At 42.4% G+C, this 27,978-nt stretch overlaps 6 protein-coding genes across 10 annotated transcripts; 1 reads left to right on the forward strand and 5 right to left on the reverse strand.

Annotated features, from left to right (window-relative positions):
- The first annotated feature begins 713 nt into the window (after window positions 1-713).
- LOC116205270 (protein DETOXIFICATION 24-like) lies at window positions 714-6,629 on the forward strand. 4 transcript variants are annotated; one of them, XM_031537812.1, is made up of 10 exons: window positions 714-768; window positions 894-991; window positions 4,058-4,311; window positions 4,413-4,954; window positions 5,079-5,165; window positions 5,240-5,296; window positions 5,386-5,624; window positions 5,779-5,897; window positions 6,011-6,097; window positions 6,298-6,629. In XM_031537812.1, exons 3-10 carry the CDS (start codon window positions 4,066-4,068, stop codon window positions 6,385-6,387), a joined length of 1,467 nt encoding a protein of 488 aa, XP_031393672.1. In that variant the 5' UTR covers window positions 714-768; window positions 894-991; window positions 4,058-4,065; the 3' UTR covers window positions 6,388-6,629. The 4 variants fall into 4 exon arrangements, with proteins under 4 accessions (XP_031393672.1, XP_031393671.1, XP_031393673.1 ...); XM_031537811.1 differs by lacking the exon at window positions 714-768 and having other exon boundaries at window positions 804-991; XM_031537813.1 differs by lacking the exons at window positions 714-768; window positions 894-991 and adding an exon at window positions 2,645-2,666.
- Window positions 6,630-6,752: 123 nt separating this feature from the next.
- Window positions 6,753-7,804, reverse strand: LOC116205271 (RNA-binding protein pno1-like). Its single transcript, XM_031537816.1, has one exon. The coding sequence runs from the start codon at window positions 7,670-7,672 to the stop codon at window positions 7,013-7,015; it is 660 nt and encodes a 219-aa protein (XP_031393676.1). The 5' UTR covers window positions 7,673-7,804; the 3' UTR covers window positions 6,753-7,012.
- Window positions 7,805-8,818: 1,014 nt separating this feature from the next.
- LOC116204347 (probable arabinosyltransferase ARAD1) lies at window positions 8,819-10,620 on the reverse strand. The gene is made up of 2 exons (XM_031536433.1): window positions 9,655-10,620; window positions 8,819-9,569 (listed from the first exon to the last, which is right to left on the reverse strand). Exons 1-2 carry the CDS (start codon window positions 10,618-10,620, stop codon window positions 9,021-9,023), a joined length of 1,515 nt encoding a protein of 504 aa, XP_031392293.1. The 3' UTR covers window positions 8,819-9,020.
- Window positions 10,621-11,281: 661 nt separating this feature from the next.
- On the reverse strand, window positions 11,282-13,987 carry LOC116202423 (BTB/POZ domain-containing protein At3g09030). Its single transcript, XM_031533967.1, has one exon. It carries the CDS (start codon window positions 13,807-13,809, stop codon window positions 12,397-12,399), a length of 1,413 nt encoding a protein of 470 aa, XP_031389827.1. The 5' UTR covers window positions 13,810-13,987; the 3' UTR covers window positions 11,282-12,396.
- A 620-nt stretch (window positions 13,988-14,607) lies between these two features.
- On the reverse strand, window positions 14,608-24,882 carry LOC116202422 (vacuolar protein sorting-associated protein 53 A). The gene is made up of 24 exons (XM_031533966.1): window positions 24,368-24,882; window positions 24,187-24,281; window positions 23,357-23,413; window positions 23,020-23,170; window positions 22,498-22,568; window positions 21,893-22,017; window positions 21,511-21,671; window positions 21,264-21,405; window positions 20,863-20,926; window positions 20,188-20,373; window positions 20,057-20,098; window positions 19,559-19,663; window positions 19,386-19,445; window positions 18,198-18,275; window positions 17,454-17,561; window positions 17,274-17,339; window positions 17,035-17,112; window positions 16,797-16,930; window positions 16,616-16,709; window positions 16,187-16,264; window positions 15,909-15,971; window positions 15,728-15,796; window positions 15,530-15,625; window positions 14,608-15,425 (listed from the first exon to the last, which is right to left on the reverse strand). Exons 1-24 carry the CDS (start codon window positions 24,414-24,416, stop codon window positions 15,135-15,137), a joined length of 2,463 nt encoding a protein of 820 aa, XP_031389826.1. The 5' UTR covers window positions 24,417-24,882; the 3' UTR covers window positions 14,608-15,134.
- A 1,069-nt stretch (window positions 24,883-25,951) lies between these two features.
- Window positions 25,952-27,913, reverse strand: LOC116203902 (probable lysophospholipase BODYGUARD 4). Of its 2 annotated transcripts, none has more exons than XM_031535869.1 (4): window positions 27,387-27,913; window positions 26,919-27,262; window positions 26,600-26,796; window positions 25,952-26,405 (listed from the first exon to the last, which is right to left on the reverse strand). In XM_031535869.1, the coding sequence occupies exons 1-4, from the start codon at window positions 27,838-27,840 to the stop codon at window positions 26,072-26,074; spliced, it is 1,329 nt and encodes a 442-aa protein (XP_031391729.1). In that variant the 5' UTR covers window positions 27,841-27,913; the 3' UTR covers window positions 25,952-26,071. The 2 variants fall into 2 exon arrangements, with proteins under 2 accessions (XP_031391729.1, XP_031391727.1); XM_031535867.1 differs by having other exon boundaries at window positions 26,919-27,265.
- Window positions 27,914-27,978: the final 65 nt, after the last annotated feature.

Raw genomic sequence — 27,978 nt, forward strand, 5'->3', positions numbered from 1 at the left:
GTTCAATCATTCCGCTGCGCCATATAATATTATTATATGTAAATTTAATCTTACAAGAACTCCCAATATTAATTCTATCGTTCTCTAAGAGTTATCCCCTTATAGATTATAAATTTGTGATAGAGTTTTTCATGTTAAACCTCCAGTTTACAAACAAGAACCGGTACTAAATAAAAGCCCATGATGATAGTTTATGCAACATAAATAATCTCAAACATATGCTGAAAATGTCGCGGTGTATAATTATCATATTATCATGAGATCATGTCGTTAGAGAGCGCCCGACGATAACTAGAATTCAAGATATAGCTCGACACCTAGTTTCAATATACATGGAATGATGAACACAACTATAATCTCTCCAAGCCTCTTCAAGCAAGCAATTCAACTCACTCTCCCCGGCCCCTCTCTCTCTCTCTCTCTAGAGTGCAACTCCTGTCAATCGGTGAGAAAATGAAAAAGGAAAAAATGCACGCGATTGATATTTCCTTTTCCACGTTTCAACACATAAATCACTGTACGAGTTGTTAGTTTCACTTATTCAGCAACATATATATATATATCCAACAGCTCACGTTGTCCTTTTTGACTTTTCTTTTTGTTCCTAATTAACTAATTTTAAACCTAGCTAGCCATCCCAGTACGCAATATATGTGTGGACATCCCCAGCTCATCGATCTTTAAGTGGACTGTATCCAATTCCAACATGATTTCGGGGATTTATACATGGTCGCGGTAGAGATGCGTCGACTTGTCCAAAAAATTTCAGTTGAGCAAAAGTCATATCTTTAACTAATACTATACCTAACTATATTCTCTCTCCCTGCTCTTACTAAGCTCTCTCTCTCTCTCTCTCTCTCTCTCTCTCTCTCTCTCTCTCTCTCTCTGTGCAGGACACACCATATAATTCGTGGGACTAATCGGTTTGAGCAGTTCGTCCGTGATACAGAAGTTCAGATTCTTCTCCTCAAGGATCCTCGACGAATCAACGGTGAGCTCGATCATCTCTCTCTCTCTCTCTTTCTCTCTAAGTACGCAGTTGTTTTCATACATCGTATACATACATCTTTATGTCTATATATGCGCATGTGCAAGTCGATCTTTCAAGTATACAGTGTTCATGTATGTACATGTACTTATACAGATGTATATATATGTGTATACATGTCTGCTCCCTCGTAGTCACTCTCACTTAATCGGGCATGGCATGAGCTATAGAGAGATGCTGCGTATATATTAATGCATACTTAATTATACATGTTTTTTATGTGTGTGTGTGTATATATATATATGCTTATCACCTGAAGATGGTGATAGAATGGTAATTTTTGAGCAAGCATAGTTACATTTTCATAGGCTTATAGCAACCACCGTCGATCAGCCTTCATTGAAACATAACATACTTCAGTGTTGGTGCTTATTGTGGAGAAACATTAATGGGAGGAAGTGACGGAAAGAAATGTGTTTCCATGCTCCAAACCATTTCCCCTCTTTTTTTTCTTCCTCGTAAGGGAGGATAATGAATCAAATACAAGAATAAGAAATGAAGTGAAATTAATGAAGAGGCAAGGCATATAAGTCTTACCGGAGAATATATATCGAACCCAAAATCTCTTAACTTCGAATCGACGCCTTGTACCATTGCATTAAGACCCCTTCATTCATTTACCCTTTGTTTGCATGAAGAGAGAATGAGAGCAAGGAAATGGAGGGAAGGGGGACTTCACATAGAGTTCGCAAATTTTTTCATATATACAAGTTCCCCTTTGTCCCCTCCTTTTTTTTTTTATTATCTCTATTTCCCTCCAATCCAAACAACTGTGATTAGAGCTTTTGGAGAGCACAGTTGGAGGTCTCATAAGAACATTTGTAAAGTTTTTAAGCAATATTTGGTGAGAAATGTTTTAATCATAATATTGAGTTAAATTTGTTTATTTCAAACGGTTCCTTATCCGACAGCTTGTTATTAAAACCAGCTCTACTTCTTAATTAGGCAATTCAAGTATGAACCGATCTTTCTATTTAATTCTGATGAGCAATTTTAAATTAGTGTCTTCCAATATTTCATAATTTTATTATGAAATTAGGTATTATTTTTCAGCAGGTCGGGTTCGATACTTTTCCATCAGCAACATAAACTCCCTCCCAACTCTCGGGGCAAGCCTTAATTACGTTGGCAAGGAGAAGCTTGACGTAAAGAGTGATCTTGGCAGGGGAATTTTCCCTGCTCGGTCTCATAATATTCCTAAAACAATCTAACATTAGTCAAATACAATCGTTCGATGGTGACATCGGACTTTATTGATTAGTTTTTAAGGAGTTTTTATGTGCTTCCGATCTTGGTTAGTGGAAGTACAACTCGCATTAAATTGTGGTAGTAACTTGTTCCAAATCGAACTACCTTGGGTCCCCCCACTTCCTCATAAGCTTCCATCCACTAGTCCAAGGGAAAGAACATATAAGTTTGACGCTTAGCTCAACTTCAAAAGGCACATTACGTACATAGTACTTTCCTTTTTCTTCTTAATATCGTAGGTCGTTTCAGTGATTAGTTCCTCTCAGTGGACCGGTTTTGTTTCGTCTTTAGGTGAATTCATTTGGCGGTACCACCCACCACAACAGTCCAGACTAAAAGGCTACATTTGACAAACCGGATTTGGATTGAAGTAAGGATTTCGAAATCCTTATCCTGTGTTTGGTGGTGATAGAATAAAGATAAGGATTGGAACAAGGTAAAATATAATCATTAAAAATGTAACGTAGGGGTGAGATTGTAGGGTGGATTAGGATAATATTTCATGCATAATGACGAAAATAATCCTCTTTTTACCGTCGAATTTCCCAAATTTACCGTCAAGCCTTTGAGGATGAAAAGGAGTTACAGTGGCCAAACTCCGGCCACCACCGCCATATCAAGGCTGCCAAGGGCCTCACAGGTCCCCAGGAACCTCGTCTGGACGATAGTGATTGACATCGAGTCACCACCGCACCTAATTTGTCCCACTCTCGACTCAAGAGGAGGGCGAGAGGGGCGGCACTGGCCAGCCGCCCCACCCCCCAATCCCCCCCCCCCCCCCCCCCCCCCCCCCCCCCCCCCCCCCCCCCCCCCCCCGCCCCGGGCGGCTTCTCCTCACTCGAAGAGACAGATAGTGACGATTGTTGGGAGCTGAGGGCTTGACACTAACCTCGTCGATGGCGGTAGTGGCCGTCGGCCCGCCGCCCTTCTCCTGTCTCTGTGCATCTTCTTCAATTTTTTAATTTGATTTTTTCATGTATTTTTATTTTAACTGAACCTTATTTTTATTTTTAGAAAATTATAAGAATAATTTGAAGGGTATTATATTCAATTTGAAAATTGAAACTAACTAAAGAAAATACTTATTTGAAGGGTATTATATTCTTTACTCTCTTTTTTTTTTTTATAAGTGAGGCTTATGGCCTAGTACGGTACAAAAATAGAAATAGTAAAGCTAAATAAAGAGAGACGGAAGTCCCACCCACAAGGTTTGAACCCGAGAACTTATAGTTTCGGGTAGCGACTAGATCATTTTAGTTTCATAATATCCCTATCCTAATTCATGACATGTACAGACAACTAATTAGGATAGTGCAAATTCATGGGATATTAAATCCTACCTTATCCCACCCGTATCCCTATTATTTTTTTAAATTTAATTCATATATGAAGTATCATTATAGGAAAGGGTAGTAAGAGATCCTAATTCAATTTGTTTTAATACGGTATATTTTTAATCTACTGAGTGAAATTATTTTTGCTCGGCGTCATTTACCCAGGCAGGTTCTGGTGATGGAAACTCATTCATTTCACCCTACCTCACACTGGGTCCGGCTACTTATTGTATCAGGATAAATATGGCTCAAACAGCTTGAGATGCTTATGAAAGTCAGTTCATATCTAGCCAAATCGACATGTTTCACAGTTCTCTTACTTACATGAATCGAACATGCTTGATAGATCCACGCATTAGTCGGTTTCTTCATGATGCCGTGCTTCAAGGTCTCATCACAGTACTCGTCCTTTGATTTGCTTATGTAGGTTCGATAATGAGCGACGGACCTGAGGAAAGGCTTCTTGGATCAGAGACAATTGACACGAGGAGTTTACCACTGAGGATTTGGGATGAGTCCAAGAGCATATTTCGGATATCATTTCCAGCCATACTATCAAGACTTTCTCTCTTCGGCGTCATAGTCGTGGCCCAAGCATTCATCGGACACATCAACTATCTAGATTTTGCTGCATTTGCGATAGTCCAGACAATCTTGGTTCGGTTCGTGTGTGGCATAACTGTAAGTATTCATATGCAAATCGTGTTACCAAAATTGTCCCACCCCGGAATTTGAGTATTATCTTACCATCACAAATTTTCTTAATACATGTATAATTGCAGCTAGGCATGTCAAGTGCGACGGAGACGCTGTGCGGACAAGCATTTGGGGCGAGGCAGTACCACATGATGGGCATCTACCTTCAAAGGTCATGGATCGTGAGTGTGGGAGCCACGACAATCCTGATTCCGACATTCATATTCGCGACGCCTCTCTTCCGGCTTGTGGGTGAGGAGGAGGCGATCGCCAAAGAGGCTGGGACTGTGGCCCTTTGGCTGATCCCTGTAATGTACAGCACGGTCTTTAGCAGCACGATCCAAATGTACCTCCAGGCCCAGCAAAAGAACTCCATCATAATATGGTTCGCCGTAGGCTCCTTCCTTCTCGATGTGCTCCTCTCGTGGGCCTTCGTGTCTTGGCTTGGGTTGGGCATTGCAGGGGCTTTCAGTGCGATGATCATAGCTTGTTGGTTGTTCGTGGTGATGAAGTTAGTGTACGTGCTCGGAGGTTGGCTCCCTGATACTTGGAAAGGGTTTACCCTCGAGGCATTTTCGAGTTTATGGCCTGTCATAAAGCTCTCAGTATCTTCTGGTATTATGATATGGTAACTTTGCCAGTCTTCATTTCAAAGTTATGGGGTCAATGAATATTTTCAATAATTAGTATATATTTTCGATATAATTTCGGGTTCCTGATGAAGATGGCTTTTCTTATTTTCACTTGGAAAGCTTGGAATTATGGTACAACTCTGTCCTCGTATTGCTTGCGGGATACATGAAGAATGCAGAGGTCACAATCTCATCATTTTCCATCTGGTGAGATTTTACAACTTCCATTCAGTTTCAGTCCGACTTTACGCTTCACTGATCGAAGTTGATTACCCTCTCAGCCTCAACATCGCATCATGGGTCCTCATGATCGGCCTCGGGTTCCTAGTTGCAGCTAGGTAAGTGATTTCTTGTGCGCTTCAAATCCGCCCTACATTTACTCCTTAATTTCCATCAAAACATTGAAAAATGTTGTTGTCGAGAACAGCGTGCGGGTCTCGAACGAACTTGGAAGAGGAAACACCAAAGCTGCAAAGTTTGCCATCAAAGTCATCTTTGGCATCGGCGCATTGTTTGGGCTGGTGTGTGCGGTTCTCTGCCTTCTCTACAGCTACGAAATCGCGGGTCTGTTCACAAGCAATGAAGAAGTGAAGGAATCGGTCTCCGAACTTTCCTCCCTACTCGCTGTGTCGGTCTTCCTCAACAATGTCCAACCGATTCTCACAGGCAAGCATACAATATATCTCCCAAGCAGCAAGATCTTACTTTCTGATAATCTGTTGCCAACTGATCTAAAAGCTTAGAAGCAGAAGCAATAATATACTCGACCATTTAGCATCAAAGTCGAAACTTCTACTTTTCGATTTCGTCTTGGAAGCAGGGGTTGCGATTGGGGCAGGATGGCAAAGTGTGGTTGCAATTGTGAACATAGGCTGCTATTACCTGGTCGGGGTTCCGATCGGAGCTCTGCTTGCATATGTTGCCCATTTGGAGGTTAAGGTAATAGAACAGAAAACATATGCTCCAGCACAGTTGAGTTAAAAAACAACTTCAAGTTTCAGAAAATTCGAGAAGTGTTCTCAGTGAGTTTTCACTTCTGATCATTCATGCAGGGCCTGTGGATTGGACTGATCTGCGGCGTCGCTTCACAAATGCTTGCACTTGTCTATATGACATGGAGAACGAATTGGGATGAACAGGTAATGTCTCTCGTTTCTGTACTTCTCGAACCTTCACCTTGACAGGAAAATTCCCAGATCAAAAGCTCGAATACTCCCAGTTCGGTTCCAAAATATCACTTCATGAACCGGTGCCGAAGCTTCCGTTCATGGAGTTTATACCTTGACAAACTGAAAACTGGTACCAACTGAAAACTGAAAGCTTCCGTTCTGGGTTACAGGTCATTAGGGCATCCGAACGTCTCAACCGGTGGCTGTTGAAGTCCTCGGATGAATCAAATCAGAGCGCGAGGGACGGTATGGAAGAATGAAGTATTTTACGAGCACTGCCTCATACTTCTGAAACATAGATCAGGAACTTACCATTTTGATTCCAACTTCACACACATTTCCAAGAGGTGGAATACAAACACCCGAGAGAGTTTGGGATTCTTCATTGCTGCATTGGGCATTCTGCAACATCTCTTAAGTAGATACACTGCTCGATCAAATCAATGTTTGAACCACAGTATGACACTAATCTGGCGACAACAATTACGTAGTTTTCGTTCAAGCGCTGTAAAATGCAGCTTGCCATGTTTGTTAGGCTTCTCAAGAAACGAAAAACTCAATTTCATAGGAACAAGTTCAGGCCACGATGCCATGTTTGATACTCAGGAACATAATTTCCACGACAGATTCAATCTCGTTTGACACATCGATCCCTAATTAAGGCACATCCCGAAAATCACAAAGAATGATGTGAGAACACAGCAACTCAGCAGAATCAAAAGATCATTTCTTTGAGCGATGTAAGCAACTCATCACCACTATGATTGAGTTTTTCATACAACTCACGCTCTCTAGAGGCCAAAATTGGATGTATCGAGCTTCGGACTTGAACACCGAATCGAACTTACGACCAACACAATAAACAAGAAGCAATGATCATCGGAATCAAAATCTCTCTGCAAGTCTAGCAGTGACAGCTCTGAGCTTAGAATAAACCTTCCCGGCGGGCGATCCCAGTATCAAGCTGCAGAGCGAATCCCTCGCGACCTTAATGTTCGCAAACGACCCAAGTATGTGAATCTTGGTGTCGGCAATGACGATCCTCGTCTTGGTTGCATTCTCTATCGCGAACTTCGTCTTGCCTCCCTTGCCCGAAAGTCGCCCGATCGCTCGGGAGAGGTGCTCACCTCGCAGGGTCTTCACATCCTTGATCTCAAACGACTCGACGTAGAGCTCGTCGAGGCGAAGGAGCGCAACGGCATCCACGACATCGAAACCAAGCATGAAGGCGTGGACGAAGTCGGCGCACTTCTGGAGGTTGCCAACGTCGGGGGTGTCGGACCTCGTCTTCAGTTCGACCTTGCGCGCTTTGAGGTTCATGCGGATGTCGATCTTCATCTGCTCGTACACCGGCATGTAGATCTCCATCCACGCCTTCTTCAGCGGCGAGTACCGGTGCGGCGGGACCGAGACCTTCCGGAACTGGACCCTCCTGTCGGACATCTCGTGCGGCTTCAGCGGCTCAAATTGAGGCTTCGGCGGCAGCGAGGCGGCCGTTCCCGCTGTCTCCACCTCCATGGAAGTGGATAATTCGACCGACTGCATTATGCAGCTAAGTCCAATGAAGACAGGAAGGAAATTCCGATTGAATTGCCGGCGATTCTATGCACTTGGCAAGGGTTTCTCGCCGTAGGCGGCGGTTGACGGGAAAGAGGGAGAGGGAGAAGGACGGCTGGGGTTCTGGGTTTTCGTAACTTATAAGTTTGGCTACTGTTGGGCTGGGCCGTACATAAATTGGACTGGGCCTTTCATGAATTAGGCTGGGCCGTCTTAGAAAGCGGGTGCCAGTAGAATGGAGATTGATGAATTCCATTTGTTTTTTCCTTCTCCAAGTTTTCCAACAATTTTCTATATTATTTTTTCTTTTTTTTTTTTGGAAAAATTTTCATATACGTCGCTTTTCCCGATTCAATTATGTTCTTCACTTATTCAGCCAGCATACGCAATCTTGCAAAATAATTATGAAAAGATTAGGTTGTATATTTAGATAAACAAATTACTCCTTGTAAGTTTAATTTATAAATCTTAAATTTTAATTTTGAAAAGATTCTTCAATGCTATGTTTGGATAGGAGTTTTCGGAGGGGCAAGGGTTTGGAGTTGTGTCATAAACCCCTCCAAAAAATCTTATTTGGGAAAAATTTATAACACGACTCAAACATAGTTTTGTTTGGTTTTCAAATAAATAATTTTACTCTATCCAAATCAACTCTATTCTTCTCCAAACTCAACTCTACAATTATTATTGTTTCGTCTTTTCTTCTATTTAATAATAATTTTTCACTAATTTTTCCTAACCATTTTTATAATCAATTTTTTAATAATAAATTTATCATATACTTTCACATCTATATATACATATATATTTTTTTTTTCACCCATCCATATATTTGTCAACACTTACAGGCATTACACAAAATCAAATTGAGTTGGATCATAATCGAAGTCAAAAATCAAACGAAAGCTAACCGTGATTACAGGAACTTTTAGCTCGTTAATCTGCTTGAGGATTTAACGTTGAGGATCTGGAGATTCAATAGCAGGTGGACGGAAGATTTACTCGGAAACCTTTCGATCGTCATGAGAACAAACGGTGCAAAACTTGAAGCATGCAGGACATTATGAATCACGCGCTAAGAGAGAAACGTAGAACGGGAAATGCAGGAACTAACGAATAGTGCTAATGAATTGATTATGCAATCTTGCCGCGCATTTTATGGCTAATTCACTAATGAACTCAAAAGGTTTACGTCTTTTCATCATCGACAATTCTCTTCAAAGATAAATGTTCAGTGCAATGTTGCATTGAGAGGGCATTGCCTGTCTATTTCTCTGGCAGCACTAAATTTGTGTTTCCTATCTAACTGAAACATACACCAAAACCACAAAAATAGTTATAAGAAATCGTGTCTGGACCGGACAGATCTCAATTTGACAGGAGCGGTGTGGTGAGAAAACCGGCTTGTCTTATGAAGCTTCCTGCGCATGGCCGGAACTTTACGTGCGATGGCTTGCCAAATCATCTGCACGGCATCTCCCTCTTTCGACGGGTACTGAAACTCGTAGAAACTCTCTACCTCCTTCAGCTTCTCCCACATTCGAGTCCACTCTTCCTTCCCGATACCTCTGATGTAGTTTACGAGGAAGTTCTTCTTGAGAGCATCTGAATTCCGAATGAAGATGCAAAACTTGGAGTAGTCCAGGACATCCTCGTACGGAAGCTCGATGTCGTCGCTGATAATGACCGGGACACAGTGACTGGCAATTGCGTCAAAGAGCCGGTTCGATGAGGGGGTATCCCCAGCTATGTTGAGGCAGAACTTGGACGAACGCATTCCCTGTGTCGCTTTCCTGATCCCATCCCGTTGGACGGTTCCGAACGAGAAGTGCACGTTCTTCTCGTTTTTCAGCAGGTTGAACAGCTCGTGCCGAATGAAGCCACCCTGTGCATCAAAAACCAAATTACTCAATTTCTCTTTCTTTTTTTTTTTTCATATACTGTATGGATTAAAGAGAGAGACAACATACTGATTTTCTTTGTATGGCGCCCTGGAAATAAAGCAGGGTTGGGCGGCTCTCGAACCCCGACTCATCATCAGCAAAGCTCTTGACCACATGCTTGTAGGGAACTATGATGTCCTTGTCAATGTTTGCTATGTTTGGGGGATACCTCCCGAAGTCGGAGAGGATAAACATGGCAGGCGACAGTTTCATCCTTGCGCTGAGCATACTGTTCGGATGGTGGGCAGGGACGACATGATCTCTTCCGCCTGACCGCTTCCATTCCTCTTGTTTCATTAAAAATTGGACGAGCTTCTCCTGCAACAATGCGTTCGTGCTCTTCTTCTGTCGTGGCTTCACCTTCGAGAACCGATTATAGCTCAGAGAGGAGAAGAATGGGACAAATACCACATCTGCCTCCCTGGAGTTAAGCACTCTGACCGCACTACGGCCTTCCGAGGAGAGGAGATCCAGAGTGAGCCAATACTCAATGCTGTGCTGCAGGTTGAGTCCTCCAGGATGGGATGGGACTTGGACTCGAATGTTGGGCCACACGTTATTACCATTCCGGCCTCGGGCTTTCCAATCTAAGAGTTCGAAGTGAAACTCAGGGGGCAAATCGTACATATAGACCTTCAGGATCGTTCTATTATTCGGGGGGCATTCTGCAGGAGTCGATTGTTGGAGCCCCTGAGAGGTCGTTTCCTGGGCATCCTTGGATTCCTCTTCATGGTCGTTAAGGATTGATCGATTTTTGATTGAGGGTTCGATGTCAGTTTGACTGTCGGTTTCAGGTTTGATACTCTCCAGGGGAATGAATTGCTGGGATGCTGGTAAGCTCAATGAGCTGCGGTCGAGGAAGCGAGGTTGATCACTGGACTGTAATACGGAGAACAGTGGAAAGACAAACAGGACGGATGTGACCATAAAGAAATACAGAACAAATTTCCAGGATACGACCCCGGGGGTCGAGACGAGGTTCCTTTCAACCATCAGAACCGCCTGGAAATACTACCTACGAGAGATGATTCCTCATCCAACCTTCAAAGCATTAACGTCACGAACACAAACATAGGACATGATCAATCAGGGCAACGAGCTCACATGTGACAGCACAAGATGAGCAAAGTCATCGACGTTCATACATCGAAAAACGGGGAGGGCCTGCAGCAGTTTTATGAGGTAAAGAAAAACTTCGGCGGAATGAACTCGATGGCGCGGGATTGAGAGAGATGGAGGGGGAGAAGAAAGCGACGGAATAGGGTCTTAACTGTTGAATAGGGCCATGGCTATTTTTGCTTACTCCCTGTTCCCTGTCCTTCCGTTACAGTTAAAATCAGTTAACCTGTAGATTTACATATATGCCTTGATTGGGTTTGCCGCTCGGGCAGGTTCTGAGGCCAAATATGGAATAAAGCATAAGAAATGGCTTGATAAGAATATACTGCTACATATCTGTGCCATTAGGTCGGTTCCGTTCTTTATGTATCAATGAAGAAGTAGAGAAGGATTTGAATTCTCCAAGAAGGCTGCGGAGAAGAGCCGTTCGAGGGTGAATTTGGCACGGATGAATGCGGGTTTTCATTCTGATCCGATAACTCAGTGTATGGAAGTCCGTGGAGTCGAATAGGAAGTGAAATGGTGAGGCTATGAGTAAGACGATAAAGAGTTTTTCCATAAAATCTATGGATAGAAATTTCGAATTTTAGGCCATAGAAGGCGATTACAATGTACATGTACTGAAAGAAAAACAAACATCCCGAGGATGAAGAGAAGCTTATCTAGTTCTAGATTGAGCTAAGCCAAGAATGAGCTATTTATGGCGGCCAATCGTACTTTTGGTGCTACTCCATAGAAGACATCTCGGGGATCCAAAATCGAAACTGATCGACGGTTGTTCGCTCTTCTCGTGAACAAAGCGTCAGCATCTCAGCAAAACATCCTTTCTCAGTTTCCTGCTCTTCAGCCTGCTCTTTATCCAATGTCTCGCATTACATACTCAGCTGAACTCGTGAAGGGAAGCGGCAGATTTCCTACCGAGGTCCGTAGCAAGTATCATCAGCTTCCTCCTCACCTTCAACTCTTCCTGTTTCACTCGAAAGATGGCTATATGATCCCATGTAATTGTAAAGCTTCTATGGCAACGGTATCCATCAACCAGGAATGTAATTGGTTCTCCCCCTTCGACTATTATTCATTAGCGAACCTGGAATGTCCTTTCCATCTCAACTTTGCAGCATCTTCAGCTTCAAGAATGACAGGGACGACCCCCTTCCTCCATTATTCACGAAAAAAGAGCTAAAGTTGAGTTCAAGGTACACTTGGCTTTTGCTCCAGGACCATAGGGACGAGTTGGCTACACATCGAGCTCAAATCAATCAGCTTCAACTGCAGAAGGTACAAAAGCTAACAAAATACAAGGACCCTAAATGGGACTTGAAAGTTGAAATTTCCAAAGACGACACCGGAATTGGTGTTCCTGCTGTTTTAGTTCCATTCCCAGTCCCCATTTCACAATGTCGTGGTGGCTCATTTAAATGTAATAGCTCGACCCAAAGTTAGAGAACCAATTCCAAGAACCTCTGCTTTAGGAGTTCGTTCCACTTTTCTTCACCTCATCAACAACAGCAAACAGATAGAACAATAGCTCAAGCAATGGAACTTCTCGAGAAATGTCCAGCAACCCAATACAATGACTAACTGGACATTGATCGAGATCCGAACTATGAAGCAAACATTGGAACCGGCAACAGTTTGCCCACGGTTCCATCACGAAATGGGAATGGCAGCAGCAAAATTTGAACTCTCCCAGACCTCAATGCCCTCAACCTGCTCTCTCCCAACAAACAACCTGTCTCCCCCTCCTTCGATCATCCTTATGGTCCCTCTCTCAGCATCCTCCAACTTGTCCACATAGTTCCTCCGATACATCGCATCGTTTTCTCCCTCCACTCCATTTTCTCCTTCCTCCACCCTCGACCAGACTTCCAAGTTCCCTTCCCTGCCCACAAACACCTGGCCCCGGTGGCACCGGATTACACTACTGCCACTCCCGCTGGTGTTCCTCATGCTGTAGTTCTTGTCTGTCAGATAAACCCACGGGTCATCCCCTAATTTACGCAGATCCGCCATTCCAAGGTCCCCCGACTTAGAGCAGATCTTGAAGAGCTTCGACCCCTCAATGTCCGCATCCATGTCCGCGAAGGAGTCCCCAAACCTACTGCTTCGGCCCGAGCCGGGCTCATTTGTCTCCCAAACCACCTCACTGGACCTGGGGTCCCACAGCCTGATGTAGCCTGAGTACCCGAAAGCACCACAGGAGACGGCGCTTCCCACGACGGCATTGCTCTCAGGCAGCCACGTCAGCTTCCCTGCAACCATGTTCTTGGCAGAGCTACCGGGCTGCCTGCCGAACTCCGAAACGGTCTGAAGGGTGGACTTGTCAATCTCAAAGATGGAGTTCTCCTTATGCGGGCACTCAAAGGAAGCGAATACTGAGTCTGCCGAGTCGGCAATGGCCATGACTCGGGCCTTGTATATCCGCGGATCCGACGGGTCGGTCCAGTGGGTGGACCCGACGTGGCGGCCGCCGGAGATGTCGTAGAAGTGGAGCCCTGGGGCGGCCTCGGACCCGACGGCGGCGATTTCCGGCCAGACGCGGCAGATCGAAGTAACCTCCTCGAAGTGGGTCCTGATGGTGGCGGTATGCGCGAGGCTCCAGTCGTAGCAGGAGATCTGGCCGCCGTGGGCGATCCAGAGGGATCCGTCGCCCGCGGCGGTGAAGGAGGAGGGGAAGCCGTCGGAGGCGGGGCGGATGGTGGACACGACGGAGGCGTCGATGCCGGCGAGTGGGGGAGGGGACATGGCGGACCGGAGGCAGGACTCGACGCCGTAGTAGAGGGCCTCGTCGGCGAGCTCCTGCTTGGAATAGCGGGAGGAGGCGGTGGAGGGGAGGCGGGAGGTGCGGAGGAGGGAGAGGAGGACGGAGAAGATGTCCGGGTCGCGGTCGATGAAGACGGGGTTGGGGTCGGCGACGGCGCGGTTGGAGAGGGCGAAGAGGAGGGAGTCGGGGCCGCCGGACTGGAGGGTGGAGACGGTGGTCTCGAAGAGCTTGCCGCCGACGTTGAGCTTGATGCGGCCGTGGGCCGGCGAGGGAGCGTTGTTGGGATCTCCGTTTTCCATCTCCACGGCCGAGGAGAGCTTAGTGATGATGATTGGACGGCGGGAGGCGGCTGAGGATTGCCGCCGGGGATTGCTTTCCCTCCAAATTGTTTCGGAGTTTTAGTAAGCTACAAAACAAGACAGCCTAGTCGATGTCGAGCCTCGATTTTGACAAACAATTTTCTTCTTACTTGTTCCCCCTTGTTTTTGGATAATTTCTTTTTGACCCTACAACTCATGTTTATATGAGATTTGGTCACTGGATGGATGCTCGAGTGACCTTGCAGGTGAGGTGAGGATAGACAAGGGTTCACTACTAAACTTGAAAAAGGCTCGACGAAAACTTGAATAAGGCTCAATCTTTTTGCGGTCAAGTTTTTCACTGCTCCATCGACACCTCCACATCCACAACAGCAACAGCGACAGCTCCTCGACATTGTATTGCTCCCAGACGAGCCCAGACCCCACAACCTCCACAGTAGGTGGCAGCTTCCCAACTACTGCTTCAATCGAGCTCGTTCGACCTCGTCCACCTAAAAGTTGCAGCTGGGCCTGTCGAGCTCGAGCTCCAGCCAGTTGTTTCTGTCACAAGCTGAGATTGAGCTTGGGTGTGCCTTAAAGGTTGACCACAACACCCCGAGCTCATAATATTTCGAGATATGTCGGCAAAATGCATACAAGGCATTAACTCGACCAATGTCTCAGAACAAATGAGGCTTAAACACATTTTCTTCTTAGATTTTCTGAGAACCAGATTTTTCACTCTGTATGTGTGGGTGCGTGGATATACACGCATTAATAACTAAGCTTACATTGACATGGGGGAAAAAAATGAACTTTATTTTTCGCATCTGTTCTCTTTTAGCAATACACCACTTATTATTGCATCCCAAATAACACAAAGCATAGAAACATGTCCTGAAAGAGAAGTAATTTCCCCGGGCAAGAATCGAATGCCCACCAGCGCAGGAACAATAGTTGGTAGTAGTACAATGAAAATGCCGACTCTAAGTCGGCGGCTCAATCAACTCACTCTTCCCAACTCAACGAAACTGCTGGAAGGAATGCTCATTTGTTTTACAAAACTTTAAGCCAGTTCCCGTCATCTATCTACAAGTACCTAATCTTGAGCTGGAAAATGTATAATAACTTTGTCAGGGTCATCTCCTCTTCTCTACAACACTATCCACAACACGAGACGCCTAAATTACTGTGCCAGGAGGAGCCTCCATCCCCTCGCAATGAATGGCCTCAAGAATTTGTTTGGACCAGGAGGTCCAAGAGCAGTCGCAATCCGGATTTCTACTAGAATTAATAAGCTTGGCACGATTGAGGCGCATTACTTCTCAGGCATTGAAGAGCTTCCTGAAAGGCCCATCCTTTCGGTCCTTGGCAGCTTCAGTGAGGGCAAGGAACCTCTTGAAACCCGTGGAGGCAGCACCTCTTCCTAGAGCAGCAGCTCGGGTTAGCACATCCTCGCCAGAAGCAATGAAACCGGCCGATGCTGCGTTGAGTAATGCTGGAGGAGGGGCTGCTGGTGCAACAGCTGGGGCTACCGATGCAGGAGGCTGGGTAATCCCAGGCCCATGTTTGTTGAAATCGTCCAGTATGCTTTGCTGATCAGCCTTCTTCAGCCCCTGAACACGTCAATCGACGATCAGTAACATATAACATGATCGAAGCAGACAGATATACTGAGAAGTTCCTAAAAGGGGGAAAGAAAAGGACAAATTGAAACAACCTTTAACTCTAGAACACGCTGAAACTCCATCGGGGTTCCCTCTGGTAACAATGCACGATAGGTATCCGCAACAGAATCAACAGGAGATAATATGACCTGTGCAGAAAAACAAGCGTTAGACTCGAAGAGTATAGTTAGCCTTCAGTTGCTTGAAACTAAGGCCCAGCATGAATATATGGATGAAGATAAATATTAAACCTTGAGAAGTGCTTCTGCTTTGCTCATCTCCCGGCTTACAAACTTTGTGTAGTTAGCAGCACTTGATGTCTGTTTGAAAGAAGGAACAACAGAGTATAAATGCTAACGAAAATAACCAAAAAAAAAAAAGAAAAGTGCAAATATTAAGCAATGTATTGCAGTGAAAAATTCAACGACTCGCCTGCCGCGCCAGAGAAGGGATATCCAGAAGAATAGTCTTTATGGCTTGAGTGTCCAGCAGCATCTGCAAAGGAGATGATACCGCAATTAATAATGCATAGCTTCCAATCAGAATAGACAATTTACGGTGTGGAGAATAATGAATTAGTATAAGGAGAAACTAGCATAATGTATTGAGCCCCTGTGCAGTAATAAGCTGATTGTTCTCTAAATGAAAGTTTTCATGCAGAAAAGGAATTCAACAACAAACAATTAAAAAGAAGAGGTGGCAATGACTACCTGTTGGGCTCCTGTTTCTGAAATCTGCCTGCACTTGAAGATATTGCTAAAGAAACGTGGACCAAGAGATGATGCAAGCTGCAAAGAAAAGAGTTCATTTTGAGAAAACGTGCGGTGATGAAAAGAGAATCTTCTGATCAATGAACACAGCACAGGAATTACTTCAGCATCTTTTTCTCATAAATTATGCATGCAATTTTGCATATAGGGACAAACCATAACATTCTTTAGTCCTACGGTGAATAAAATCAGTAATATCTGAAAGACGAAAGGGAACCATGAATGCAATAATCACACTTATCATCATCATCATCGGGACCAATAATCCAATAGGAAAGGCATGTATTAAATAGCTAGCTTAATCAATACATTGGATCAATAATATCTCAATGAGATCTAGTTCCTTTTACCCAAAAAAAAAAAATTCACCTTGTCTAGAAAGAACTGGAAATAGATGGATGATAGGAGGCTCCCCAACACAGGAATGCTGTTATTGAGCATCAGATTTATGTTATTCACATACCTGCAGGAAAGGTTTAAGTAGTTAACAACAGGAAGTAAAATAAGGCCGTAGTATTGACAGGCTTCAAGTCCCTAGGAAATGCCATACCCTGACTGGTCACCCACACTTTCAAGGGTATTCCAAGGGATTCGAGTCATTGCAGCCATTTCAATGTCAAATTTAGTTTCGAGTCCATGAACTAGAGTGACAAGAGCTTTAGTTATCACTGCTGAGAACTCATCCTGCAGTATTAATGTCATTATTAACCCAGTGGGAAAAGTCATCAGAAAATAGAAACAATAATGAAAAATTACCAGCTGAGTTTTATCTCTTAATTAATTAGTACCTGCACTTCTGTCATATCCACACCATCGGTGAATTGGGGATCAATTATCTTTGATATGCTTTCTGCAAGCTCACCGGACTGACAAACATAGAATAGCAGTTAGCATATATTTCATATTCATTGTGAATAACAGCTGCAGAAACTATTCCTGATGGAACAACAAGATATTCACTAGAGAGAGTCAGCAACCGCTAACTGCTGTTGTTGTTCCTTTTCTTTTTAATGAAAAAGTAACTAACCGTTTTATGGCAGTATTCTGCTGAATTCACTATATAGCATATGATCCTCTCGTCTCTATCTGAAGTCTGCTTAAAATTGTGGCACAGATGTCAGACAACATTTTCTCCACGTATGCATATTTCAAATAAAAAAGAAGAGAGGGAAAAAGGAAAGAGGGGAAAAAGAGAAACCATTGCTACCTTTATTTGGCCGTCTATACCAGTGGCTGCAGCAACAATTCCAGAACCTCCTTTTGGTAGTTTAGCATAGAGCTTCGTAGCGTATGCTTTGAGAACTCTTTGGAAAACCTAACCATAAAACGAAGGCATGAACTTAGGTTTCCTGCAGAGAATGAAGTATGTGTAGCACGACTGTCTAAAATATATTGTGCTACCATCCTGACCATGCAATTGCCATAAGCACGACTCAGTCCTTTGACAATCAACAAAATGTTTAAGATGATTTTTAACACTGTCACGTCACGAGTGCAAAGATTTGTTAAATGGCCTAATCCTACAGGAAGGACGTTCATTTCTTATGGGTTATGGGAGAATGGAGCTTAATACTAAAATTCATCAGTGTTGGGAAATGCCCTTCATCTTAGCTCTAATCTATGTTGTTATGTATGAACGGTCTGAAATTTTTGGTTAAAGATTTATTTCTCAGAAAGAACCACCTGAAGATTTCTTTTGTCAAAATGAATTGAGACAAATAGGTCATCTTGCAATGCAATATCCTTGGAGACGTTTTGAGTTTCACCTCACATTCCCATCAAATTCCAGTCAAACCAAAGCACTGCCAAAGTACCATCTATACAGAAATTTGTGAAAAATAAGGACAAATTCCCAGGGGCTGTTTCCATTCCCCCCCCCCCAACAATAAATGTGCCAATGCTTGCAGTAAATTCAACTTGATACATAATATGATTGGCTTCAAGGACACACCTTAAACAAATTGAATAATGTCTGGTTCTTAGTCAGAGCACTGCATCGCTTTAAGCTCCTCTTGATTATAAGGAATAGCTGCAGAAAACAAACATAATTGAACTACGTCAATCCAAATATCCAACATCACCGCATCATCAACTCATTCTTTAACAGGCACACAGTTAGAGTACTGTTCTCCTCTCACCGCTCGAGAAGCATTGGCTAATACAGTCTTTTTAATCTCAAGTCTTAAACCATCTTTTCTGAGAACCATGTAAAGTTCCTATTAAACAGATGAAACGATTTTTCTTTACACAGTTGACATAACGAGCCTTCCAACATTTGAAGGCCTGTTAATTCTGTATTCATGTGTCTAAGTAACCGAGACTTCATAAAGTTCTAGGAATTGTAGAACTGCTGATGCTTTATTCATCTGAAAGTGGAAAAAAGAAAAAGACCAGAAAATATCAATATTCGTGTTTAAAACTTGTGCAATCAACCCTTTCAGTTAACCCGAGAAAAAATGGACTAGATCTTTAAAAATATTAAACATTACCGATCTTTTTAAGACCCCAGCTTGTTAAATGACACTGAATTTCAAACAACCAGCACCAGTTTTGAGTCCCCGGCAACTGATTATAATTAATAATTCTGACAAAAGAACATGTGTGCATCTTCTTGCATCTTTCTTTAAAAAGATAAAAGCAAATGCTTCTGCCTTATTCAAGAAATCTGAAGTGTTTCCAGCTTTAGTTTCAGAATAATAACTCAAGTAACAATCCAAGTTGTATAATAATTCACATCATGAGAATAGAGATCTGAGACAAGTTTGAGTCGGGCATGTACAGAAACAAAAGGTTTTTCTTTTTATCGTATAAACTAGTAAAAATTTGTTTGACCAGCATCAGACACGAAGAATTTAAACAACACAGAACATTATTCAGTTCATTTAGACGAAGATATGACACCACAATTTAAAAGACCACAATTAATATTTAGGGGGACCAGGCCAAAGGTAGAACGCTAAACCTTAATACTATTACAATTGATTTCTCACTGCAGTCAATGCATAATTTATTAAATGAGAAGATTCCAGTAATTGGAGGTTGCTATGACAACCCACCTGTATTAAGAGATTGCACAAATTTGTATCTTTAACAAAGTGTTCCAGATAAAATCAACGTAGAAGTATGTTTAATTGCTTACCTGCATGCTACTAGATAAAACATTATTCTGACTTCCTTCTTCAATATCCCATGTTTCCTCCTGCAAAAAGCAGTGTACAGGCACATAAGCATACAAGGCCCTGTATATGCAAGGGATGAAGTTCATGCACCAAAACAAAAATTCAGGCTGTAAAAACAATGCACTCGGATTACCTGGATCAGTTTCTCTAGATGCTCCATTAGTGTCTTCTCTTCTAATTCTATATATACTGTCAAGTGAGGTTCAAAGCAAGATGATATGATTCCTCGGAAGTTGAACTGCCAGAGAAACAAGCATAGAAAGTTCTTAGGATCTATATTGGTCATCTAAAGACCATAGACAAGACAACAAATGAGCCCACAGCAAGTTAACAAATCATAAAGTAATGCACCCACGAAAAATACTTGAAAAGGCAAAAAAGAAAAGTTCTTTTTTCTTTTTTTTTTAAAGCTTATGCAACATAAGATGGTGAATGCATGGTACACAAGCATTTTATGCATGTGCGCCTGGTTAGGCAAATAAAACCACCACAGAAGTATAGTTAGTTATAGAGATTTTTCTGCAGGTACAGCACAGCAGCCCAAGAAAACCATTGAAAACTTCTGTTCAATAGTCAGATAGGTTCCAACTTCCATGTAAAGCTGAAAGTAGAAGATACAGCAGACAAATACCCCAGCTCCAGGCACTGACAAATCCTTGTGTATGTCCTTTTCCTGCAAATAAGTAATTTAAAAATCAGGAAATATATATGGATCATCATAGCAAGGAATTTCCTTATCACACTAATTTTAATAATACATACTTCAGTCTCAGCTCCTTGATGTGCAGCAAGCTTTCTTTCGTACTTTTTCCGAATATCTAGGACAATTTGACTGTTATTGTCCCCAGTATCACTGTCTTCTTTGTCATTAACAATCTCTTTGCTCCTAGTGCCTCCTCCAAACTTCTCAGCCAGTTCATCCTCAAATTCTAGAGTTCGTTGCAGTGCCTACAATAATTTTTCATAATATTTGGCATCAATCAGCAATAATAAAGGGCCAGAAGGGAATGTAACTAATAATCTTTCTGTCAAACGGCTGATTAAAGATAAACTCTCGACAATTCCAGTTACTGATCTTGCACTTTCAAGGGAAACTCTTCGACTGTCAAACATGAAATGCTATAATACCATCACTTAAGAGTACTATTGCATTTGAATGGACTGCAATGACAATAAAAAGCAACAGAAGGAAAAAAACAAAAAAAAAGAAGAAGAAGTGAAATGGACAAAACCAAAGTGTATGATATGGTTTACAATTTCATAAAAGCAATCGTGACTGTTAAAAATAAGACCGGTTGAAATAACTAGCACTGATGTCATAAAACTGCAGTCAGTGAACAACTACTAGAAGTATAGAATAAGTTAAATCCCAGGTTTTTAAAAAAATTGTATAAGTTCCAAGACTCAGATCCATTCATTCAGTTTAAGGTTGCTTACCAGTAATAAGGTTCCAACTTCGGGTTTTTCTTGCATACTGCTGAGAATATCTTCAATCTGCTTCCTGCAAAAAGGACATAGATGCAAGGACTGTAAGGTTCTCTCTGTAAATAATTTTAACTTCTTATTACAACTCTACAATTTACTCTCAGGAAATACTTTTGCTGTCTGACTAATATTAAGCCACAACTAATGCAATAGTAACTATTTAAATCTTCTGTGAACAGAAAAAGCTTAGAACAATGTGTCTTAGAATAAAAGCATTCCACTACATTTTTTAGCTCATTTATTTTATCAGCATAATACTTTTTGCACAATTTACTCAAACAACAGCCAGACATGGATAATTTTACATGACAGTTTCTCCACATATAAATTCTCATCAGATGTTCCGATCATACCTAGTCTTCTTGCAGAACAGGATACACAGGCGATAAGGCACATGCCAGGAAGAAGGAAAGATTTTCCAAATCTCTTCATTGGTTCTTATCCGACGCTTGATCCAGGCATATCTCCGTTCAGTTTTATCCAGCTTAGCTAATTCTGTTAACATGGAAGACAATCAAAATAAATTGGAGGTATATTTTTGAGAATTCTGTGGTGTAAGCTTAAAGGCTTATAATTGAGAAAGTGGAAAGTGAGGCACACCAGCTCCTTCAAATATCTGTTCATATGATGTAAGCTCTCTGCTGCAGAAAGTATTTACCAACTCTTCCCTCACTGATGGCTCCAATGCATCAACCACTAAACAAGCATCAGATAACTGCTGCAGTAAATTTGTTTCTTCGCTCTCTTTCCCAGTACCTAAACTGGACAGGGAACATGCCAGAGTCTATCTTAGCCAGAGGGCAGTAAGGGCTATCCCACTATAATAAACAGTAAATATATCTTCTACAATTCAAATAATGCAGAACCAAATCATAACTTCATAACTCCTGATAAAAAGAAACCAGTTAGTTATTATATATATATGTACGTGTTTTGACATCTCACAAACTGTAAACCTTGGTCTTGTTAAATGTTAGCATACCTAGAGAAATCAGAGAAAACGTGGGACTTGAGAATTTGTTTGATATTCTTAAACTTCTCCCGAAGCTCTGTAATTTTTGGGATGTCCCTGTATGCTTCAAAATGACTACATAGTTGGTTTACAGCCTGATGCACAAAGAAAGATAAGCAATTTCAGTCCTTTGCATGAGTAGAATGCCACACTGTGATTAAAACCAAAAAGTAAGAAAAACTATCATGATAAACCAAGATTTGAATGATCTTATAACGTGGAAAACAAGCCTTAATAGTAATTGAGAGGTTGGAGTGCCAATGGTTTTTTCAGAAGAATCCAAAATTAAGATCCACTCTTAAGAGAGTGCCATGTCAGAAAAAGTGTTTGTCCTTAACTGATGGGGCTTTATAGAAATAATAACACAATACTAATAATAACTTGTTAATGCCAGCATTCATTCAAAACATCAATCATCTTTTTTAATATAAAAGCCCCAAAACTAAAATCAAGGGCAAGAGGAAAAATTTGTTAGGGTTATTTCTTTTTCTTTTTTTTCACATAGAACAATTTCTCTAACTGCTGTGTCCCACAAGTAGCAGGTGACCATCAATAACCCAGTAAGAACAAAATACCTCTAATTGTGCAGCTGCCTCTTTATAGTGTCGTTTTGAGGCCATAACTTGAAGCTGATCAATAGCAGAGACTGGTATTACATGAAACACATCAGAATTTCGCCTAGAGTCTTGCATTTGAATAATTTAGCAATACGTGGAGATAGAACATTTTATCAAATAAAAATTTTGATAACCAAAATATATTTAGAAAAACAAAAAGGTAACTACAGCTGAATGTCTGCCCAGAAGATACTAATACCACTAAAAGTCTTCCAGCTGAACTCCACTGTCAATATTCTATTAGTATTTGAAACATTGAAGAAACTGAAGTCAATATAAACTTGTAGCTTCACAATGAAAATCCTGACTAGAGGAAGATGATATTATGGAAGGTAATCATGAATTCCTTGCTGCAATATAAACTTTATTGGTCCACCATACACTAAGAAGACGTTCTATAATCTTTAATCTACACATCCAAGAGGCAGCAACAGAAACTCTCAGAAGAATAAATGTGAAACCGATGTAAAAGCTTCTAACCTAGCATGGTAAGACGGTGAAGGGCAGTTATGGTAGTGGTTATATGCTTCTTAGCAAAGTCCAACTTCTTGATGTCTCGGCAGATTTCTTGTACCATCGTTTCACTTTGCTCAGCCTTGGTTTTTATTTCCCTAATTTTGTACATGAGCTCCTGTGGGGAGGGGAAAACAGATACCAGGATGAGAACGACTCCGATAATCAATATATGCTGGTGTATTGTTATGGCAAGCCCTCATGCAAGTAAAGAAGACACATTGATGTGGAAGAACTTCATTTTCCCCGGTGCATTGATAACATACCTGATAAAAGATTTCAGATTGAAATTCAAGAAACATACCTCAACAGCACTTGTGGCGGTGGCAAGATCTTCTTTAGCTTTCGTTCCCGAATTACTCTGGATGAATTAAAGCAAATTAAAAAATATGAAATTCATGACTGCATGCACCGTAAGTGTGGATTTGGTGCTCTGCTCCCGGTAAAATATACCGCCCTAATGATGACTCAGAGACACAAAAATTCTGAACTGTGACAAATTCTAGAATTTCTGATGTTTATCCAACTTCTTTACAGTAAAGCGGCACTGTCACTGTCTTAAACTTCCTCGGTGCCTTCATTTGACAAAGATCCTAGTTTACTATTCAGACAGGAAAGGAAATCGGTTCAAACTTTCATGGGAATAGTGCGTAGAATAATTTATTACAAGATTGCAGTATCTCTTTCCCATAATAACAAATTCAAAAGGAAAGAAACTGCACATCAGGCCCGGTGCAAATCCATAAACAGCAAATTTCTATCAGAGAGCATCAACAAAGTCTAATGGCCACAAACAACAAAATCACAAATTGCAATCTTATTTCCACCTTTTCATTTTCTCCAGAGGAGCAGATTTACCCTTCTTAAGGGTAAGAAGGACAAGCCTCAAAACAGCATTATCACTCAGAACTCTGCTTCTAATGACATTCTAAACTCCTTGTGACAACCTATGGTTTGCAGCGCAAAGCTGTGACCAACCTATACCTCTTACCAACTCGCTCTAAAGTCATCACTCAGCTATGCATCCGGCAGAGATGTGTGCCCGAACTACTAAAACTCGCTCCTTTCCTCATAAGATTGATGATTGATCCCAAGGAAACCGGAAAAAAGAGGATAGCGGTAAAGCTATATCACCTGTTGGCGAACAGCACTGAGAATTTCGGCATCAATTCGACGAATCTCACTGTGTATCTTCTGCATCAGCGGCTCAACACCAGAGAGAGACGCCTCTGCAAAACAAAACCGCCATTCCACAATGTCAATTCCGTCAATCATCGGGCTCGAACGAATTGCTCAGGAATCGAACCACACAGACCTGTAGGGAACATCTGATTGATGTAATCCAACGTGCTCGACTTGTCCATTGCTGCCACCGGTTGCAACCACACGCGGATTCCGTCTGATCCAGCCGACCTACAAACCGACTAATATACAACGAGCGGAGAAAGGCCAACGCCGACGGGCCTTCCCCTGCTTCCAACTCCTGTGACGCGGCCAATGACGCGTCGAACTCGAACCAGAAATTCAAGAACACCTGCTGAAGTAGCGACACCACCCCGGCCAATCAGGTTCGCCGAAAATCGACCGATTCAGCTGCCGTCTTGGCTAAGGGAGTGGATGGCCGGTGAAGCGGAACCGTGCAGGATGGTGAATGAGAGAAGGAAGCAGCAGGCCGACGACGGAGAGATTCGGAGATCGGCGGATCAGCTCAATTTCGTGGATGTTCGAAGCAGAGAGCGAAGATTTCCGGAGGAACTCCACTGATCAGAACTCGGTGGAGAGCTTGACGAAGAAGGATATTAGATCCGCACCTTCATGCCTCCACTGGACTGATGATTAGACGATATGTGTAGTTCGAGGCACAAAATGAAAAAGAAAGAAAATTTGGGTTAAAATTATAATTTCATCTCAAATTATGTACCTCGTTAGAAATTTCGGTCTAAAGTTTGTTTGGTGGTACCCCGACATTTTCGAGTTTTGAAATTTTACCCCTGAACTTTAACAGAGATATTTTTTAGATGGAAAAATTAACATCTTACAACACTATTTTTTGACTTTTTCATACCGCAGAATAATTTCACCATATATCATAAAAAAAATTTCTTACATAAGATAGAATTCCGGCCAAAGATGGACGAAACACTGGCGTGATGGCTTTTTTGGAGAGTTTTGCAAGTACTGCTATAATATAAAATTTTTAAAAAAAAATAAAAATAAAATTAGAGGCAAGATGGGAGAAGAGGGAAGGGGATCACTCCCACCAGCCGCCCATCCCCCAATCGTGGTCACGAGCATAGTCTGAGCCTGCCAGCGACCTCAATCAGGGGGTTGGCAGCCGACGGTGGCGCCCTGCCTCCCTTCTTTGATCCCATCTCTATTTTTTTTTTAAAAAAATTATATATTTTAATTTTATTTTATTTATTTTAGGTCCCTCTTGTTGGAACTAGCAAAACTCTCCCAAAACGTCAAAAAACCATGTTACCTGGTGCAAAAAAATAGACAGAATGCTACGGGGTAAAATTTTTCTTCTTGTGATATATGGTAAAATCATATCATATTATGCTGAAGTGTGAAAAATAGAAAAAAAAAAAAACCGTGTTGTATAATATTATTTACCAATTTGAGATTCAAGCCCGCTTGTTTATTACTACCTGCCTATACATCGATCAATACAGTAAGTTTTAGATTTCATATGGTTCGATGTGAATCATTGTCCGAGAACTTCAAATGGTCTGTGTCGGTCAATCTCGACGGCCGAGATGATAGTTCAGGTTTAATTTTGTTCTTTGGTGGGCTAATGAAAGTAAGATCAGATCTGCACAACAAATCCAATAATTCAGGTTAAATTTTGTTCATTGGTGGTCCAGTGAAAGTAAGATTAGATCTGCACAACAAATCCAATAGTTCAATTATGTTCCCATTCCATTTCATTCTACCTTTATTCTTTCGTACCAAGTATGTGAAAAATAAGCCCGCTCAACTGAAAGAATGACATCGGAACATCGATCTATCGCATTATTCAGCTCGTCCTGACACTAGAAGAGGACTCCCATGTGCACCCCAGGAACCTAGTAAAGTCACGCTCTCTCCCGAAGATGACGGTATTGTGATTGGCGTTCCGGATTATGTTGATCTCGGCATCAGGAAGCCTCGCCTTGATGCTGAGGCTGCATTCCAACGGGACGACTTGATCTCGATCCCCATGAATAATCGAGATTTTCGCCCCGGATCTCCTTAGAGTCTCCAAATACCCGTCCATCAGCTTCGTACCCCCGCAGATCACGTTGTGCATCGTGTGCCAAGCCGAGTGGTGGGTGTGCCTTGTCAAGTCTATCACCGTGAAGTGGACATCGCTGCAGACACGAAGGAAGAGCACCAGATGATTGTTAAACAATGTACATGTTCTCAATTCCGAAAACTATCTTGTTTTCTCTGATAATTTACGATTCTATATGCACTACATCGGTTCTTTTCATCTTACTCATCAGCGAAAACCAGTAAAAGCAAACGACGAAACAGATGCGAGGTTTCCAGGATTATCTTTCACCTTCTCCTCGTAATGAACTTTAGAATCCTTTCCCATGTCCTGTGGTTCCGGCAAACGATGAAACAGATGCACCGGCCCAAGTGCTCGTACCACGACATGACTGACGAGCCGAATAGTAATGGAGGCCAGAGCCTCTTCTCAGCGAGTCTTCTGAGCACCGTCAAACTAGAGTCCCGTTTCGAAGACGGAAAGTAAGGCTACAAGCAACAAGTAAATGGGAGATTGTCTCTCTGGTTTCAAAAAATTGCTTCTACTTGTCTAGATATCTGCTTGGAAATGAAGAAAATAGGGAAACTAGTCAAGCTGCAAAATGGCTCACAGGTGCTGTCAAAGTCACTGACTTCACGGACGTCTCATACTTTGAAGCTAATGCCACGGCCACGACGCATCCCATGGAGTGGGCGACAATGTGGAAAGAGTCCAACTGAAATGGGCAGATCACTGACTTCTCGATCATATTGAGGTGATCTTTTAAAGTGTACGAGCAATCCCGGGGCTTAGGACTCTTCCCGAACCCCAACAGATCGACCGCGAACAACCTGTAACTAGCTGCTCCAGATTCAGATAGATGTGGAAAAACCGACTCTGTCCAAAGAGATGACGAGGCAAGGAAACCATGGAGGAATATCACGTTCTCGGGTGCCTTTCCCTGCCCAGAGACGGCTGCTTAACATATGAAAAAAAAAAAAAAAAAAACAGCTGCATTACTATACAGAGAACCCGAGTTTCCCCGCAACATCGCTGAAACTGAAGCCATTGTCAATGAGTTCTATAACTGAACCATTACCTCCCGAAGGTTCCTTCACAACAACGTGGAGCTTCTGCTCCGTATTGCTCATCCACGAGACGCAAGTCTCGCACCCGCAGTCCGACCACCTAACCGGAGTCCCTTTGCTACCTCCATTTCCATTAACCAACCTCTTCTCCTGTCCGAAACTTGCACGTTTTCTCCCGAATGCGAGAAACCACATTTCCCGGAAAATGTTTTCCCTTCTGTACAGACTCTCTGAGAGCTCACCCTCTTCCTCTCCTTCTTCCCCATTAACACCACGACTGGACTCTCCTCCCTGGGTGGCGCAGTAGCAAGGAGAGGCTTCCCCTTCGAAGAACGAGTCAAGGAACCGGTAGACCGGGCACAAGACGCACTCGACTGCGTCGAGGAAGAGGAAGACGATGAAATTAAGGGCACAGAAGAGGGCTTCTGCCGATTTTCTCCCCCATTGTCCCAGGGAGGGAACCATGGAGAAAAGACTAGAATGAGCGAAAGAGATGACTTGAGAGCTGAGAACGGGATTGAGCCACGTCAAACAGACACAGACCAACAGAAGTTAAGAATGTAACTTCTGCCTTATTTATAGCAAACAAAATTCGAATCCCAA

This window comes from Punica granatum, chromosome 4 (assembly GCF_007655135.1).
Source record: "Punica granatum isolate Tunisia-2019 chromosome 4, ASM765513v2, whole genome shotgun sequence".
Classification (NCBI taxonomy): Eukaryota; Viridiplantae; Streptophyta; class Magnoliopsida; order Myrtales; family Lythraceae; genus Punica; species Punica granatum.

Bases quoted from the DNA above. Each gene is read 5' to 3' on its own strand.
- LOC116202423 (XM_031533967.1), bottom strand. From the start codon at position 13,809: ATGGAAAACGGAGATCCCAACAACGCTCCCTCGCCGGCCCACGGCCGC.
- LOC116204347 (XM_031536433.1), bottom strand. From the start codon at position 10,620: ATGGTTGAAAGGAACCTCGTCTCGACCCCCGGGGTCGTATCCTGGAAA. The intron at 9,570-9,654 runs GTATGTTGTCTC...TTTGATGCACAG, and splicing joins GCGCCATACAAAGAAAATCA to GGTGGCTTCATTCGGCACGA.
- LOC116205271 (XM_031537816.1), bottom strand. From the start codon at position 7,672: ATGCAGTCGGTCGAATTATCCACTTCCATGGAGGTGGAGACAGCGGGA.
- LOC116203902 (XM_031535867.1), bottom strand. From the start codon at position 27,840: ATGGTTCCCTCCCTGGGACAATGGGGGAGAAAATCGGCAGAAGCCCTC. The intron at 26,797-26,918 runs GTGAGCCATTTT...TGTTGCTTGTAG, and splicing joins CAGTGACTTTGACAGCACCT to CCTTACTTTCCGTCTTCGAA. The intron at 26,406-26,599 runs GTGAAAGATAAT...TCGTGTCTGCAG, and splicing joins AAGTTCATTACGAGGAGAAG to CGATGTCCACTTCACGGTGA.
- LOC116205270 (XM_031537812.1), top strand. From the start codon at position 4,066: ATGAGCGACGGACCTGAGGAAAGGCTTCTTGGATCAGAGACAATTGAC. The intron at 5,166-5,239 runs GTGAGATTTTAC...TTACCCTCTCAG, and splicing joins ATCTCATCATTTTCCATCTG to CCTCAACATCGCATCATGGG. The intron at 6,098-6,297 runs GTAATGTCTCTC...TCTGGGTTACAG, and splicing joins GAACGAATTGGGATGAACAG to GTCATTAGGGCATCCGAACG.
- LOC116202422 (XM_031533966.1), bottom strand. From the start codon at position 24,416: ATGGACAAGTCGAGCACGTTGGATTACATCAATCAGATGTTCCCTACA. The intron at 23,171-23,356 runs GTATGTTTCTTG...CCCTCCCCACAG, and splicing joins CCGCCACAAGTGCTGTTGAG to GAGCTCATGTACAAAATTAG. The intron at 15,797-15,908 runs GCGAGTCGTTGA...TCTTTCAAACAG, and splicing joins TCCCTTCTCTGGCGCGGCAG to ACATCAAGTGCTGCTAACTA.